Raw genomic sequence first — 12,500 nt, 5'->3', positions numbered from 1 at the left:
CTCCTGTGTTGAGCGTCTGTCGGCTCTAAAATATCTTTGTTTTGGCCGCGGCCCCAGACTCTCCATGCTGGTAAAAGCTCTGCATTTAATTCTGTCGTTATTTTCAAATGACTGGGAGACCACCAGATTCTCTCTCCCCGAAGAAAAACACACACACTCATTCTCTCCCTCCCTCTCTATTTCTCTCTCATCTCTCTTGCATTTGTGTATAAGGAGAAACACACACACACACACACATTGCTGTGTGAAGCCTTTGCCAAAGCCACAAGTGAAAGGCCAAAATTCCATGAGCAAATGCTTGAACTCAGAGGGGCTATGAACAGAAAGTTTGAGCTGAGGAGTAGAGTAGGTTCAGTAAAAGGTGTATTAACTGAGCTCTACACCTTGTCGATGGGCCCCGTGGGGTAGTTATAAATGGGCTCAGTCTGTAGGGAAAAGACCAAAAGTACAACAAGGCACTTATACAACGTTTGTTAAAACACTGCCTGGATAGAATACTGTTGGCTTTACCACACCAAACAAAAGACTCTAACATCAGTGATGTCACTAACAATGACCCCCAAAGAGAATCTAAATGACCCAGGGTTCACTAGCGAGATTTAAGCAATACCCAAGACAAGATTCACTCATAATGAGTCATGTACAGCCAGAGAAAACTATGAAAACTACCAACAAACTATGAAGAGAAAATCAAATGCAAGAGAATAAATAAGAGCCTTGGGAAGTATAATACACTTTCAAGACAATATATATATATTTTTTTTTGGGGGGGGGGGTATTATTCAACATTGACAATGCCCTCCATTTATTTTTCACTGAGCCTGTATCTTCTACATATTGGTCCAAACAAAGTGGCTTGCTTTCAGACAAATAAGTGAGGTAAACAATAGATTTGAAATGGCTTTCTCCAGCATTTAGTCTGGCTCCTGTGTGTTGTCTTGTCACACTGAGGCAGGGTTCCTCTGGAAAGGCATCCTTCTATTCCTCTTATTCCTCAGCAATGAAAGTAGATTTTTGCCGGGAACAGTAAGAGAGCAAAGCAACAAAAAAAGAAGCTCCTACAAAACACACAAATGTCTGTGCCATCCAGCCACCTATCCTCTGCATTCTCTGTCTCTCAGTAAAACTACTACAACCTCATCCTCTCCCTCCTTCCAGCACCCTCTCTTCAACCCCCCCCGCTTCAACAACCGCCCTCTTCCCACCAATCACATCCCTGACGCCAGGACATCAATTCTCGCAAGTCGCAGAAAATTAACATGCATGAATGCAAAAAAGCCTGATCAGGAGTAATTAACACGGCTTCATATGCAAATTTTATTAATGCAGAACTACAAAGTCATTATGCAAATGTAACTTTCGTCAAGCCTCTTGACAAATATTCAGAGCTCCAGTCAGAGAACAGGTTTCTCTCTCTCTCTCTCGCTCTCTCTCTCTGTCTCTCAGTCTCTCTCAGTCTCAGTCTCTCTCTCTCTCATCATCTCTCTCTTTCATTCTCATCCTTCTCCTGCCTAGCAGAGAGAATGTATAATAAGTCTGTTAAGTTATTTTAGACTTGAGGGATGGATTGGCTTGTAGTAGAGTTACAGCAAGTTAGCACGGCTAGTGTGCTGATGACCAAGTGTGTGCGTTTGTGTGTCTCTGTGTGCACGTGTGTGTGTGTGTGTGTGGGTGTGGGTGTGGGTGTGTGTGTGTGTGTGTGTGTGTGTGTGTGTGTGTGTGTGTGTGTGTGTGTGTGTGTGTGTGTGTGTGTGTGTGTGTGTGTGTGTGTGTGTGTGTGTGTGTGTGTGTGTGTGCGTGTGTGCGTGTGTGTGATTAGAGAGCTGGCTGAGGCTAATGGCTGTTTGGCTGTTTGGCTCTGGAGCGAGGTAATGAACCTGTGATGTGAGGGAGGGGAGTGGGGGGGGGGGTGATGAGAGGAGAGAGTGAGAGAATGTATGAATATGCATGAGGCTCACTGGCTTTGATGATTAAAGAAAATTTTAATATTTAAATGAGTGCATGCAAAGTGATTAACTCTGAAAAAAAGGCAACGAGGCAAAAATCTAAAAAGGATTTTGAAGATGCTAAGAAGTACACAAGATGCAGCTTTCCTTTTTTATGGTCTATTAATGACTAAAACGACTCTCTCTGCTTCACGCTTCCTCTCTCTTTCGCCCCTGTCTCTCTCTCTGGTCTTTTTTCATCCGTCTTTGGAGCTGGTCCAGGCGGCAGGATTTAGAGACCAATTCAAACCCAGTATAAAGGTAGCACTTTCCTGGGTTTGGAAGTAGTGGATTAAGGAGGAGGAGGAGGAGGAGGAGAGGGAAAAGAGAGAAAAAAAATGAAAAAAAGAAAAGCAAGCCGAGTGCATCTCACCAAAGGGGTCTTCCTCTGCAGCATGTAAGGCCAGCTAATCGCTGCAGAAGCAAGTTTCTACGCAAACAGCACAGCCCAGGCTGGCCAATCCATTACCGATTAGTGCAGGCATATCACTTGCGACAGCCACCTAGGTGTAAGTGTGTTTAAGTGTGATTGTCTTTGTGTGTTTCACGTGGGCTACTGCAGGCTGATACTGAGGAAACATAGTCTGGCTACTGAGAAGAAACAAGCTGTAGAAAAGATTGGCTCATTACAAAGGACAACTAATACAGCAGACATGAATGGTAATTGGAGATTTTGATAAGACTAAAATGCATCCCTGAAGATGTGTGGGTTATTGATGCCACCATCGGTATGTTAGATCAATCCTACAGAAGACTAAAGACTCGGGCCGACGGGTTAGTGTTTGTACATGCCTGAACGTGTGTGAGCGTGGCACCCTGAGCCAGCACTTGGCAACCCCAGCAGTGGATTAAATATGCATCAGGTCTTCATCTCACACTCTGACACTTTATTTGAAATGCATGTGAACAAAACCCCTCTCATCACAACTTCGCCAACAGCACTACCTAACGAGGGAGGAGAGAGAGAGAGAGAGAGAGAGAGAGAGAGAGAGAGAGAGAGAGAGAGAGAGAGAGAGAGAGAGAGAGAGAGAGAGAGAGAGAGAGAGAGAGAGAGAGAGAGAGAGAGAATGGAAGGAAGGAAGGAAGGAAGGAAGGAAGGAAGGAAGGAAGGAAGGAAGGAAGGAAGGAAGGAAGGAAGAACAGATCAACTGTGTCTGTGTGTGTATGTGAGTGAACGGCTCGCAGAAGAGAGAGAGGGAACGGAACGAGACAAAAGTGGGCAATTACCACTTCAAAAAGGGGCCGCTCGGTTCCAGACACTCGTGGCTTTATTGAAACAACAGAACAACAAGAGAACCAGCCCTAGTAATGGCTCCAGAGAAGCACATTAAAAATCAAACGCACATTGACTCCTAGGCCTGATCTCCACACATCGATCCTGGCACAGCCACAGCTCCACGTCCCAACGCGTACTGCGCACACAAAAATACAAATGTGTGTAGTGTTATGGAAACAGATTTTTAATGCTTTACGGTCCGTGTTGTGTGATTATTTATTTATTGTAGATGTGTGTTTGTATGAGAGTGTGTGTGTGCGTACATGTGTGTGTCCTCAAGGAATAGGGGACATTTGGTGTATCACCTAGAGACTGTGCCCCTGTCATCTTTGAGGTTATGCCAGCCTTCCTGTCCACACTGCAGTAGAAGTCACTCAAATACGGTTGCCTTTTCCAATATCCTCATTCACCCTGCGAACATTGCACTAAGATATTGAAATACTGAATATGTATTTAGAAAAAGTGAGTGTGAGCAGGTGTGTATGCCCTTTGAAAGACACACCGCTGTGGGTTTGCAAAGGTGATGCAACCAAACCACATAGCCCATCTGTGTGTATGAGAGAGAGGGAGAGGGAGAGGGAGAGGGAGAGGGAGAGGGAGAGAGAGAGAGAGAGAGAGAGAGAGAGAGAGAGAGAGAGAGAGAGAGAGAGAGAGAGAGAGAGAGAGAGAGAGAGAAAGAGAGAGAGAGAGAGAGAGAGAGAGAGAGAGAGAGAGACAGAGAGATGTGGATGCCCCTACAAAACTCCAGCCCTCCCTCCTGAAAGAAGAAGACATAGCCTGAGGGCTCAAACAGCCAGTGAGCACATCAGTGAGATGGACAGTTGAGGTGTGATAGGAGGAGAGGAGGCTGGCAGACTGGGCAGACAGCTGGCATGGGGAGCCTTTCTGACGCAACACCGCTCTCTGGGCACGGTCTCAAAAGTAGGTAGGCAGGAAGTGTGCGTAGGTGCATGTTGCCAGGTGTTATGGCGTCGCCGTCAAAGTGAACTGTGTATGAAGTGAACCAGGCCTCGGAGACACAGTGTACGGCAGCACCAGTGGAGAGGTAGCGTCCCTGTCAGCGCTAAATATCTTCATAAATATAGCATGTCTTTTCAAATATTCAGTTGGGGATCTGGTGAGAGAGAGGTCAGCTATAACTTCCCCCCCCCAGGCACCTGTTAGCCTGTGTGTGTGTGTGTGTGTTAACCTCTCGGACTGATTCCAGACCTGCTTAGAGGCCAGACGGAGGCGGAACGGACACACCTGTGTCCTTACTGTACCAATGTGTGTGTAACAGCAACTCACCTACCAGATATCTGACGAGCGAAACATTGTGGTGTACACGTTCTGTATAAAACGTGTATGGTAGAACGCAGCTGTGTGTGGAAGGACTGGAACGTGTGTGTGTGTGTGTGTGTGTGTGTGTGTGTGTGTGTGTGTGTGTGTGTGTGTGTGTGTGTGTGTGTGTGTGTGTGTGTGTGTGTGTGTGTGTGTGTGTGTGTGTGTGTGTGTGTGTGTGTGTGTGTGTGTGTGTGTGTGTGTGTGTGTGTGTGTGTGTGTGTGTGTGTGTGTGTGTGTGTGTGTGTGTATACATCACACACATGGTTAGGGTTGATCTTTCCATTGATTGCACTGCACGAAGGACAGCTGTCGTGTCTTTGTGCCAGCCTTTGTATCAGACACAAATCAAATATTATTTGTCACATGCGCTGAATACAACACCGGTAGATGCGTACTTACAAACCCTTAACCAGCAATGCAGTTCAAGAAATAGAGTTTAGAAAATATTTACTCAATAAAATAAAATCAACAAATAAAATAAATAAGAAACACAAGAAAATGACATAACAATAACTAGGCTATATACAGGGGGGTACAGGTACCGAGTCAATGTGGGGGAGAACAGGTTAGTCGAGGTCATTTGTAAACTGTCTATGTATAGATAATAGGCAGCAAGTAGCAGCAGTGTAAAAACAAATATAGGTAGACCTTAGACAGTCCCAACAGTGATCTCCCCAGATACACTATGTGGGCTTCTGGCATCTCTCTCAAAGCAACAAATGGGACACTATGTGCTCTCCTTTTCCCCAAACACAAAATCCTGTTGGCTCCAGCCCGAATCCTGTTCCTTCTCTTAATTCTTGGTGCGACACCAGAAGTGCTCCCCCTTCAATCTTTGGTGCGACACCAGAAGTGTTCCTAAAAGCTTGCCTTTACCACGCTGCCAAACCGAAACCAAACATAGCACATACAGTGTGTCAAGTGGCAACACGTCAGCCTAAGAAGGTATATCTGGCCCCCTGACTGCTGAGAGTGGTTGTGGCCCATTTTGACTGTGAGCTTTTCCACTCCTGTCCAACTGGCCTTAGTTAAAATGTCTGAATTAAACCCTGGATGACAAGTGTTTAAGAGCAGCACACCACAGTGTTAGGTGCTGTTACACCCTCTGCTCTGATGAGGTGAAAGCAAAGGAGTGGGATTTTTTTCTCTTTCTCTCTCCCTCCTTCGCCCTCTCGCTATCTCCTCTCCTTCACCTTCTTGCTCTCTCTCTCTCTCTCTCTCCTCTTTAATCTCTCTCTCTTTCATAACTGAGCCTGGTCCTTACCGACCCAAACTGTCACAGTGCCACAGCCAAGGGCTTATGGGTAAAGTGGCTCTGTCACCTGAGTGTCTCGGAGCTGTGACACCTTCCTCGCGGATCTCACAACTCCCAAAGTCCTCAACTCTCCTCAGCACTCCGACATTCACAGGTTTGGTGACTAAGCTGCAGTACAGTCCCTCCGGGCCAGGTTATTAAACCACATGACCCTTTCATCCTCATAGTATTTCATATGGCCCTTTGAGACTATTGTAAAGGATATTAAGACCACATAAGCCTTTTCAAAAGGCCCATGTGAAAATGGCATGAATGCATAGCACACATAACACAAGGCTGATTGGTTTGGAGACGAGGTCATTTGGTTCCCTTATCCAATGGAACGCCCGCCGATTGCACTTACATCAGGAGAGGTAAGAAATAGCCTCACTCTAATCTCTGCTCATCACTCTCTCCCCAAGACCTCCAATTAATGTGCAATTAAATAACGACAGGACAGGAAGGACTTAAATGCTCACTCTCTCTCGACAACTCACTCACTCACGCAAACTATTAAGGGGCGGAGGTGGAGACATTTTGATCGCTTAATGACATACAATTGACCAGCTCAGTGCAATCTGACAGTCTGGGTTACTTCCGCAAGCGTTCCCCAGGCGAGAGGCTTTCTCTCTAGGTGTTAACCTGCTCGAGCCACAGGGTAGGTGTGCGTGTCCCAAATGCCACCCTATTCAATATATAGTGGACTACATTTGACCAGGGGCCTCTCTCTCTCTCTCTCGCTCTCTCGCTCTCTCGCTCTCTCGCTCTCTCGCCCACAGCGGTGGGGCTCTCCTAGCCCCGGGCTATGGTGGGAATGTCATATTTTATTTAATTAGGGTCTATTAAACATAATTAAATTGCGCTGAAATTTAAGACAGCTAAGTGGCAATATAAGGTGGTCGCTGAGCAAGGCTCTGTGTCCTGCTGATACCGGAGCGCAAGAGAAATATTGAATTCAACCCTGGAGTGGTTCCTCTTCCATGGCTGTCCTATATACTCATAGATAACATTGACTTTCCTCACAGCAGGCCAAGGGAGGGGAGGAAGAGAAGGATCACTGTAAAGGGAATGGAATATGAGGTGTTGCAGGTGCGTGTTTGTCCCCCCCTTGATATGAGTTGTGGAGATCAAAGCGGTTGCGTTTTGTTTTTATGATCATCTGCCTGAAGGGAGGAGGCGTTGGCCTGTTGTGTGTAATACTACCCTCTGCTTTCGGATATTCTCAGTGTTACGTTTCATCCCCAGGTTTGCTAAATAAATAAATACAAAACGAGGCTAGGTCTTCTCAGTCTCCTGTACTGCAAACACACTCCGGGTGGCTGGTGTTTAACGCAAACACAAGACAAGAGAAGACCGAAAAAAAGAAGAGCTGTGGCATGTCACGTGACAGGAAGTGGTCGCTAAGACATGGCCCCTCCCCTTCCTGTGTGAGAGCTGTCAGTCCCAGGGCAGGTATGCAGTGTGGTGATGAGATGGGGTCTGACGGCTGGGTGAAGCACGGGAGTGTCCAAGCTTGTCAAAACAACCTGTCTGCTAGGGAGTCTCCTCTCTCTCTCTCATCCAGACACACAAGAACAGCGAGAGGAGAGGTCCTCAGAGCACAGAGACTCATACAGCTGTTCTGTCCACGATCAGCTGCTACTATCACTGTGGAAGCTGAAAAACCTCTCACACTCCTCTTTTATGCTCTCTCTCTCTCCCTTCTCTCACTCCCTTTTTTCACCACTAGAAGATGACAGATGGATATATTATATTAAAAGAGAGGGGAAAAAAACAAATTCATGAAAAATGATAGGTGCTTGGAGAGCAAAGATACCACTTCTATTTTTAAAAAGCTCGCTGAGAGTATGAGTGTGTTTCTTCTTTTTATTTTCCTTTTCCATTTCACGTTGAGAACAAATGGAAGTGGAAAGGTTTAGCATAAAAGAATACTTTACCCTGCTGGGAGGCAATTATAAATGGTGGTCGGCTGCAGGCTTGTGTTTAGCCCCACGCACAAGCTGACATTCAAGCTTCTTAATCACTTTCTGAGGACGCCTCCTCCTCGCCCTGCTTTCTATCCCTTGCACCCCATTCTCTCTCTCTCTCTCTCTCTCTCTCTGTCTCTCTGTCTCTCTGTCTCTCTGTCTCTCTGTCTCTCTGTCTCTCTGTCTCTCTCTCTCTCTCTCTCTCTCTCTCTCTCTCTCTCTCTCTCTCTCTCTCTCTCTCTCTCTCTCTCTCAATGTATTTATAGAAAACCTTAATATGATCTGCATAGGCACATTTCACCTGTCGTTATTTTAATCCTCCTGTTATCATTTATGGGGTTGATTTCTAAAATACGCTTGAAATGAAATGCTTGCAAAAATTCTATTTTGCATGGAAATATAAATATAAATTATATTTAGCTTGGAAATGGAAATAGAAATATTAAATGTTATTTCTGTAGTTTAATTTACTATTGATTTACACGTCCAATTTAACCTCTAACATGTTTTTCCCTTCTAATGTAAAAATGGTTCTGTTGCTAGAATATATAATGTGCAATTAGAATTTTTCACAGCATAATTGAGCTGACTTCACAAAAAGACTATGCAGTAAGATAGCTGTTAATAATATGTGCATATCACATAAAAAACACAGTGTATACAAAATAAATCCTCTTAACGTGACCTCAAATTAACAATACCAATCAATTAGTGCACATGCCTCAGTACACTTCTCAAGGCATGCTATACGCACCAGCTGTGCAATGTCATTAAGTAGTGGCCTATTTGCAACCTATCACGTTTTTCTCCTTGGAGAATAAGAGTATAAAATGAAAAAAATGAAGATCAAGCTTCGATTTAAGACATATTTCTTTGGAACAAGCCTCAAATTACCATATCAAATTGCTGTAAAAAAATTAAAATAAATGTTTTATCTAAACAGTTGAAGTGCACAGGGAGGTGCTGAGGGATGCCTTCTAAGGCAGAGACGTGTACAGAGACACGGAGTTAAAATATTGATAAAGTTCCCCTAAACGCCAGTGTTTTACTGCACCGGCCAAACCGCAGAGCCACACACTTCAGAGCGCAGGATTATACACACACGCAGTCACAGACTTGGGAGTGCACATGTTGAAGTCGCACACTCACTGCAGAATAGTATCGTTGAGTTCTAAAATATTACACAGCTATCAATCCGTTGTTACATTTAAAAATACATTTTAAAAAATGCATTCGAGGGCAATATGAAAATATTCAGATAAACCTTGACAATAAGGTCTTTGTCTCCAATGACTACCAGTCTCTATGAGGAAGCAGTGTGAAGAAGCATGGTGGCTAATGGATCATTTTGCCACTTCCTGATTACTAGGAGACGTGAGGTATTGTGGCGATGGTGGTGGAGAAGAAATCGCCTTTGCTCCCGCTGGTTAACTTCACAAATAACGATTTGCACAAAGACGAGACGGAGGAAAGACAAAAATCTAAATAAAAGCTGTAATGATGAAGACCGAGTGAGGCAGTGTCATAAACCTGCGTTGGTTTCTCCTGGCAACGTTGTCCATCCCAGAATATGATTGTATTTCATGAGACCCATTTCCCTCTGGGTTTCTTTGTGGAGGACTTGACTTGCCTGAAAGATAACTGTGGAGGAGAGGAGCTCCCTCTCTCTCTCTCTCCCCCATGCTTCCATCTGGTCTAAGCTAAACTGCCTCTTTACCCCACTGAATAGGGAACTAGCTCTTTTAATCCTGCTCGGTTTTTCCTTTTTTTTTTTGCCTATATAAATCTTAATGAGCTTTTCACCTTTTAAGCAGATGGCTTAGGCTGGATTTCTCCATGAGAGTAGGGGTGAGTCTCTGTCACGTTTTGCACAATTTGTTTCAACTAGCCGAGTCCTTGAGGGGGTTTTAGGGCTTTGAGTGGGTAATGTGCTGTTTCTCCTCTCTCCTCTGTCCGCTCTCGTCGTTCGGCACGGCACCCGCTCTGCCCTAATGAAATCAGCTCACTCTCTCCCCTTTCTATTTCTCTCTCATGAGGGGCTGAGCACTATCACAATCACAACAGGGAGCCCCTGTCTGGCTGCTACAGAGGTAAATGAGAGGAGAGATAGTGTGTGTGTGTGTGTGTGTGTGTGTGTGTGTGTGTGTGTGTGTGTGTGTGTGTGTGTGTGTGTGTGTGTGTGTGTGTGTGTGTGTGTGTGTGTGTGTGTGTGTGTGTGTGTGTGTGTGTGTGTGTGTGTGTGTGTGTGTGTGTGTGTGTGTGTGTGTGTGTGTGTGTGTGTGTGCGTGTGTGCGCGTGTGTGCGCGTGTGTGTGACCTACCTGCCAGGGCACTCTCCTGCTTGGGGCAAATTCCTTTGGTGGGCGTCACCATCAGCCTCTCATCCTCTTCCTCCTCCGGTGTCACCTGGATTCCGATTTCCACCGGTTCCACCACTTTCCTCAGCTGGCTGTGACCGTGGCGACCCTGGTTCTGCTGCTGCTGGTGGGGCGGGGAGGGGCTGCTGCGGTCGGCGGCCATCTTGTCGTAGCAGCCAGGACCTTGCAGTAGGGCCTGGCACTGCTTCTTCTTGTGCTCGATGAAGAGCAGGATGTCTCCCAGGGGGAAGTTCATCTGACACTGGCCACAGGTGAGCAGGTCGTGGTCCCCCAGCCCCATGGCAAGGCTGTCGGATAGGCTGGGGTCCAGCAGGGCCGGGTGGGACAACAGGGGGTGGGGATGGGGGTGAGATTGAAGGTGAGGGTGAGGTTGAGGGTGGGGGTGAGGTTGGGTGAGGGAGTCAGACACGGAAAGTCCGCCATCCACATGGTCAGCCTCCGCCGCTGAGAGAGAGAGAAAGTGAGAGAGAGAGAGAGAGGGGGGGGGGGGGTTATTATAAATAGTGTGATTTGTTCTTTGGAAGTGTAGAACACAGCTCTGGGTTATAGCAGGGGTTCCCAGACGTATTCACTCGGGGCCCCCCTTCCAGCATTGGGGAACATGACACACCCTGTTCACACCCCCCTAATTTTGCAGGTTTATAGCTTATTTCCTGCAATTCTACACATGTTGTCATGGGCTGCAAAGGAAATGTTGCACGTTTTAAAGCTCATTTAAACATTTAAAAAACGTTTGATGACATGGGCTAGTTGATCTGGACATTTCTGACAAGGTATGGTATGGTATGGTATGGTATGGTATGGTATGGTATGGTATGGTATGGTATGGTATGGTATGGTATGGTATGGTATGGTATGGTATGGTATGGTATGGTATGGTATGGTATGGTATGGTATGGTATGGTATGGTATGGTATGGTATGGTATGGTAAGGTATGGTATGCAATGACTAATTTGTAAGTCGCTCTGGATAAGAGCGTCTGCTAAATGACTTAAATGTAATGTAAATGTAAACTAACATGACAAGAGGAACTGATTTTGAAATTGCACCTTGCACGTTATACTATTACAACTTTCAAGAGTAAGTTTAAAGCCGGACAGAGTTCCTTTAAAAAATATAAATAATAATAATTTGGGGGGAGGGGGAGGGGTACTTCTGAGCTCCCCTGCCGACCCAATGGGTTATAGGACTCTGTCTGAAAGAAAGAAAGAGAGAGAGAGAGAGAGAGAGAGAGAGAGAGAAACTGGCATTTTCTACAACCACAAAAGCCCTGCAGATCTGCTGGCTGATTCTGTCACCTAGATAAACAGAGACTCACAAACCGCAGACAACTGCCCTCTACTCCCTCTCCCCCTTAAGCCTCCATTTTGAAATATCATCCTACACCTTTCAACACGTGGCTACAAGCGCCTCTTTGTAGTCCGAGGCTCTCGTTCGGTGTTGCCACCTTCACACTCTTACAATAAAACCTCTCCGACTGCCACTTCTCGCTGTGCCTCTTCATCTCTCCCTACTTCCTTTGCCTGTGTCTCTTCACCCCACTGACCTTAGCTGGCTAGAGCGTCTCTCAGACACATGCCAACCTTCAGCCAGCGCTGTGCTGTTGTCCCGTCAGGCTTTGAGCTGCGCTGAGCAGAGTGTCTCTCTACCGTACTGTACTACTGTTGCTGTCTTGTACTGTGGTGCAAAGGGTTCAAGTTCATGTGTGCAGAGGGGCATGTTTGTAGATACGTGGGGCTGTATATAAACTGTGATGCTATCGCCACGGCAATCATAGCTGAGATGTTATCCTCACACACACACCAGCGGCGCGGGGTAAAAGAGAGGGCGGGAGAGAGAGGGAGAGGGAGAGAGAGATAAAGTGGTACGCAGAAGAGAAGCTGGGGGTGAGGACAGAGGTAAAGGAAGGAGGTAAAGACAGGTTGACAGGTTAAGAGAGAGAGAGAAGAAGGGATAGAGAAAGAGGGGGGTTTGAGCAACTGATAAAAAGAGGTTGATTGAAAAGAAAGCAAGGTTAAAAGATATAGGTAGCGTGAGCCCCTGGCATGCTGCTCAGGTAGCCCTGTTTACATGTCCCCCAGGACTCTCTCCCTCCTTCACTAATTGTAGATGATGGATCACCAGCAGGCTGTGCATCCTTCTGCCATTTGTATAAGCTCCAAATGATAAATGCAGACAGATTTGTAATGTCGAACTGAGCAAAGGCCTCTGGATATATGATCACACCTTTGGCATGTGTTTGTTTTGCTCATGTTTATTTTTTAACAGAAACAGCCA

The 12,500-nt window shown here is 45.9% G+C and overlaps 1 protein-coding gene across 1 annotated transcript in view; it reads right to left on the bottom strand.

The window, feature by feature from the left end:
* bcl11ba (BAF chromatin remodeling complex subunit BCL11B a) overlaps positions 1-12,500 on the bottom strand; it is a 68,199-nt gene that overhangs the window by 38,401 nt on the left and 17,298 nt on the right. Inside the window, 1 exon segment of the mRNA XM_046308104.1 lies at positions 10,166-10,666. Within this exon segment, the coding sequence (XP_046164060.1) occupies positions 10,166-10,666 (501 nt within the window).

This window comes from Oncorhynchus gorbuscha, linkage group LG17 (genome assembly GCF_021184085.1).
Source record: "Oncorhynchus gorbuscha isolate QuinsamMale2020 ecotype Even-year linkage group LG17, OgorEven_v1.0, whole genome shotgun sequence".
NCBI classification, from domain to species: Eukaryota; Metazoa; Chordata; class Actinopteri; order Salmoniformes; family Salmonidae; genus Oncorhynchus; species Oncorhynchus gorbuscha.
Note: the sequence above shows the minus strand (reverse complement) of the source record. Positions and strands in the feature narration are given on the sequence as shown.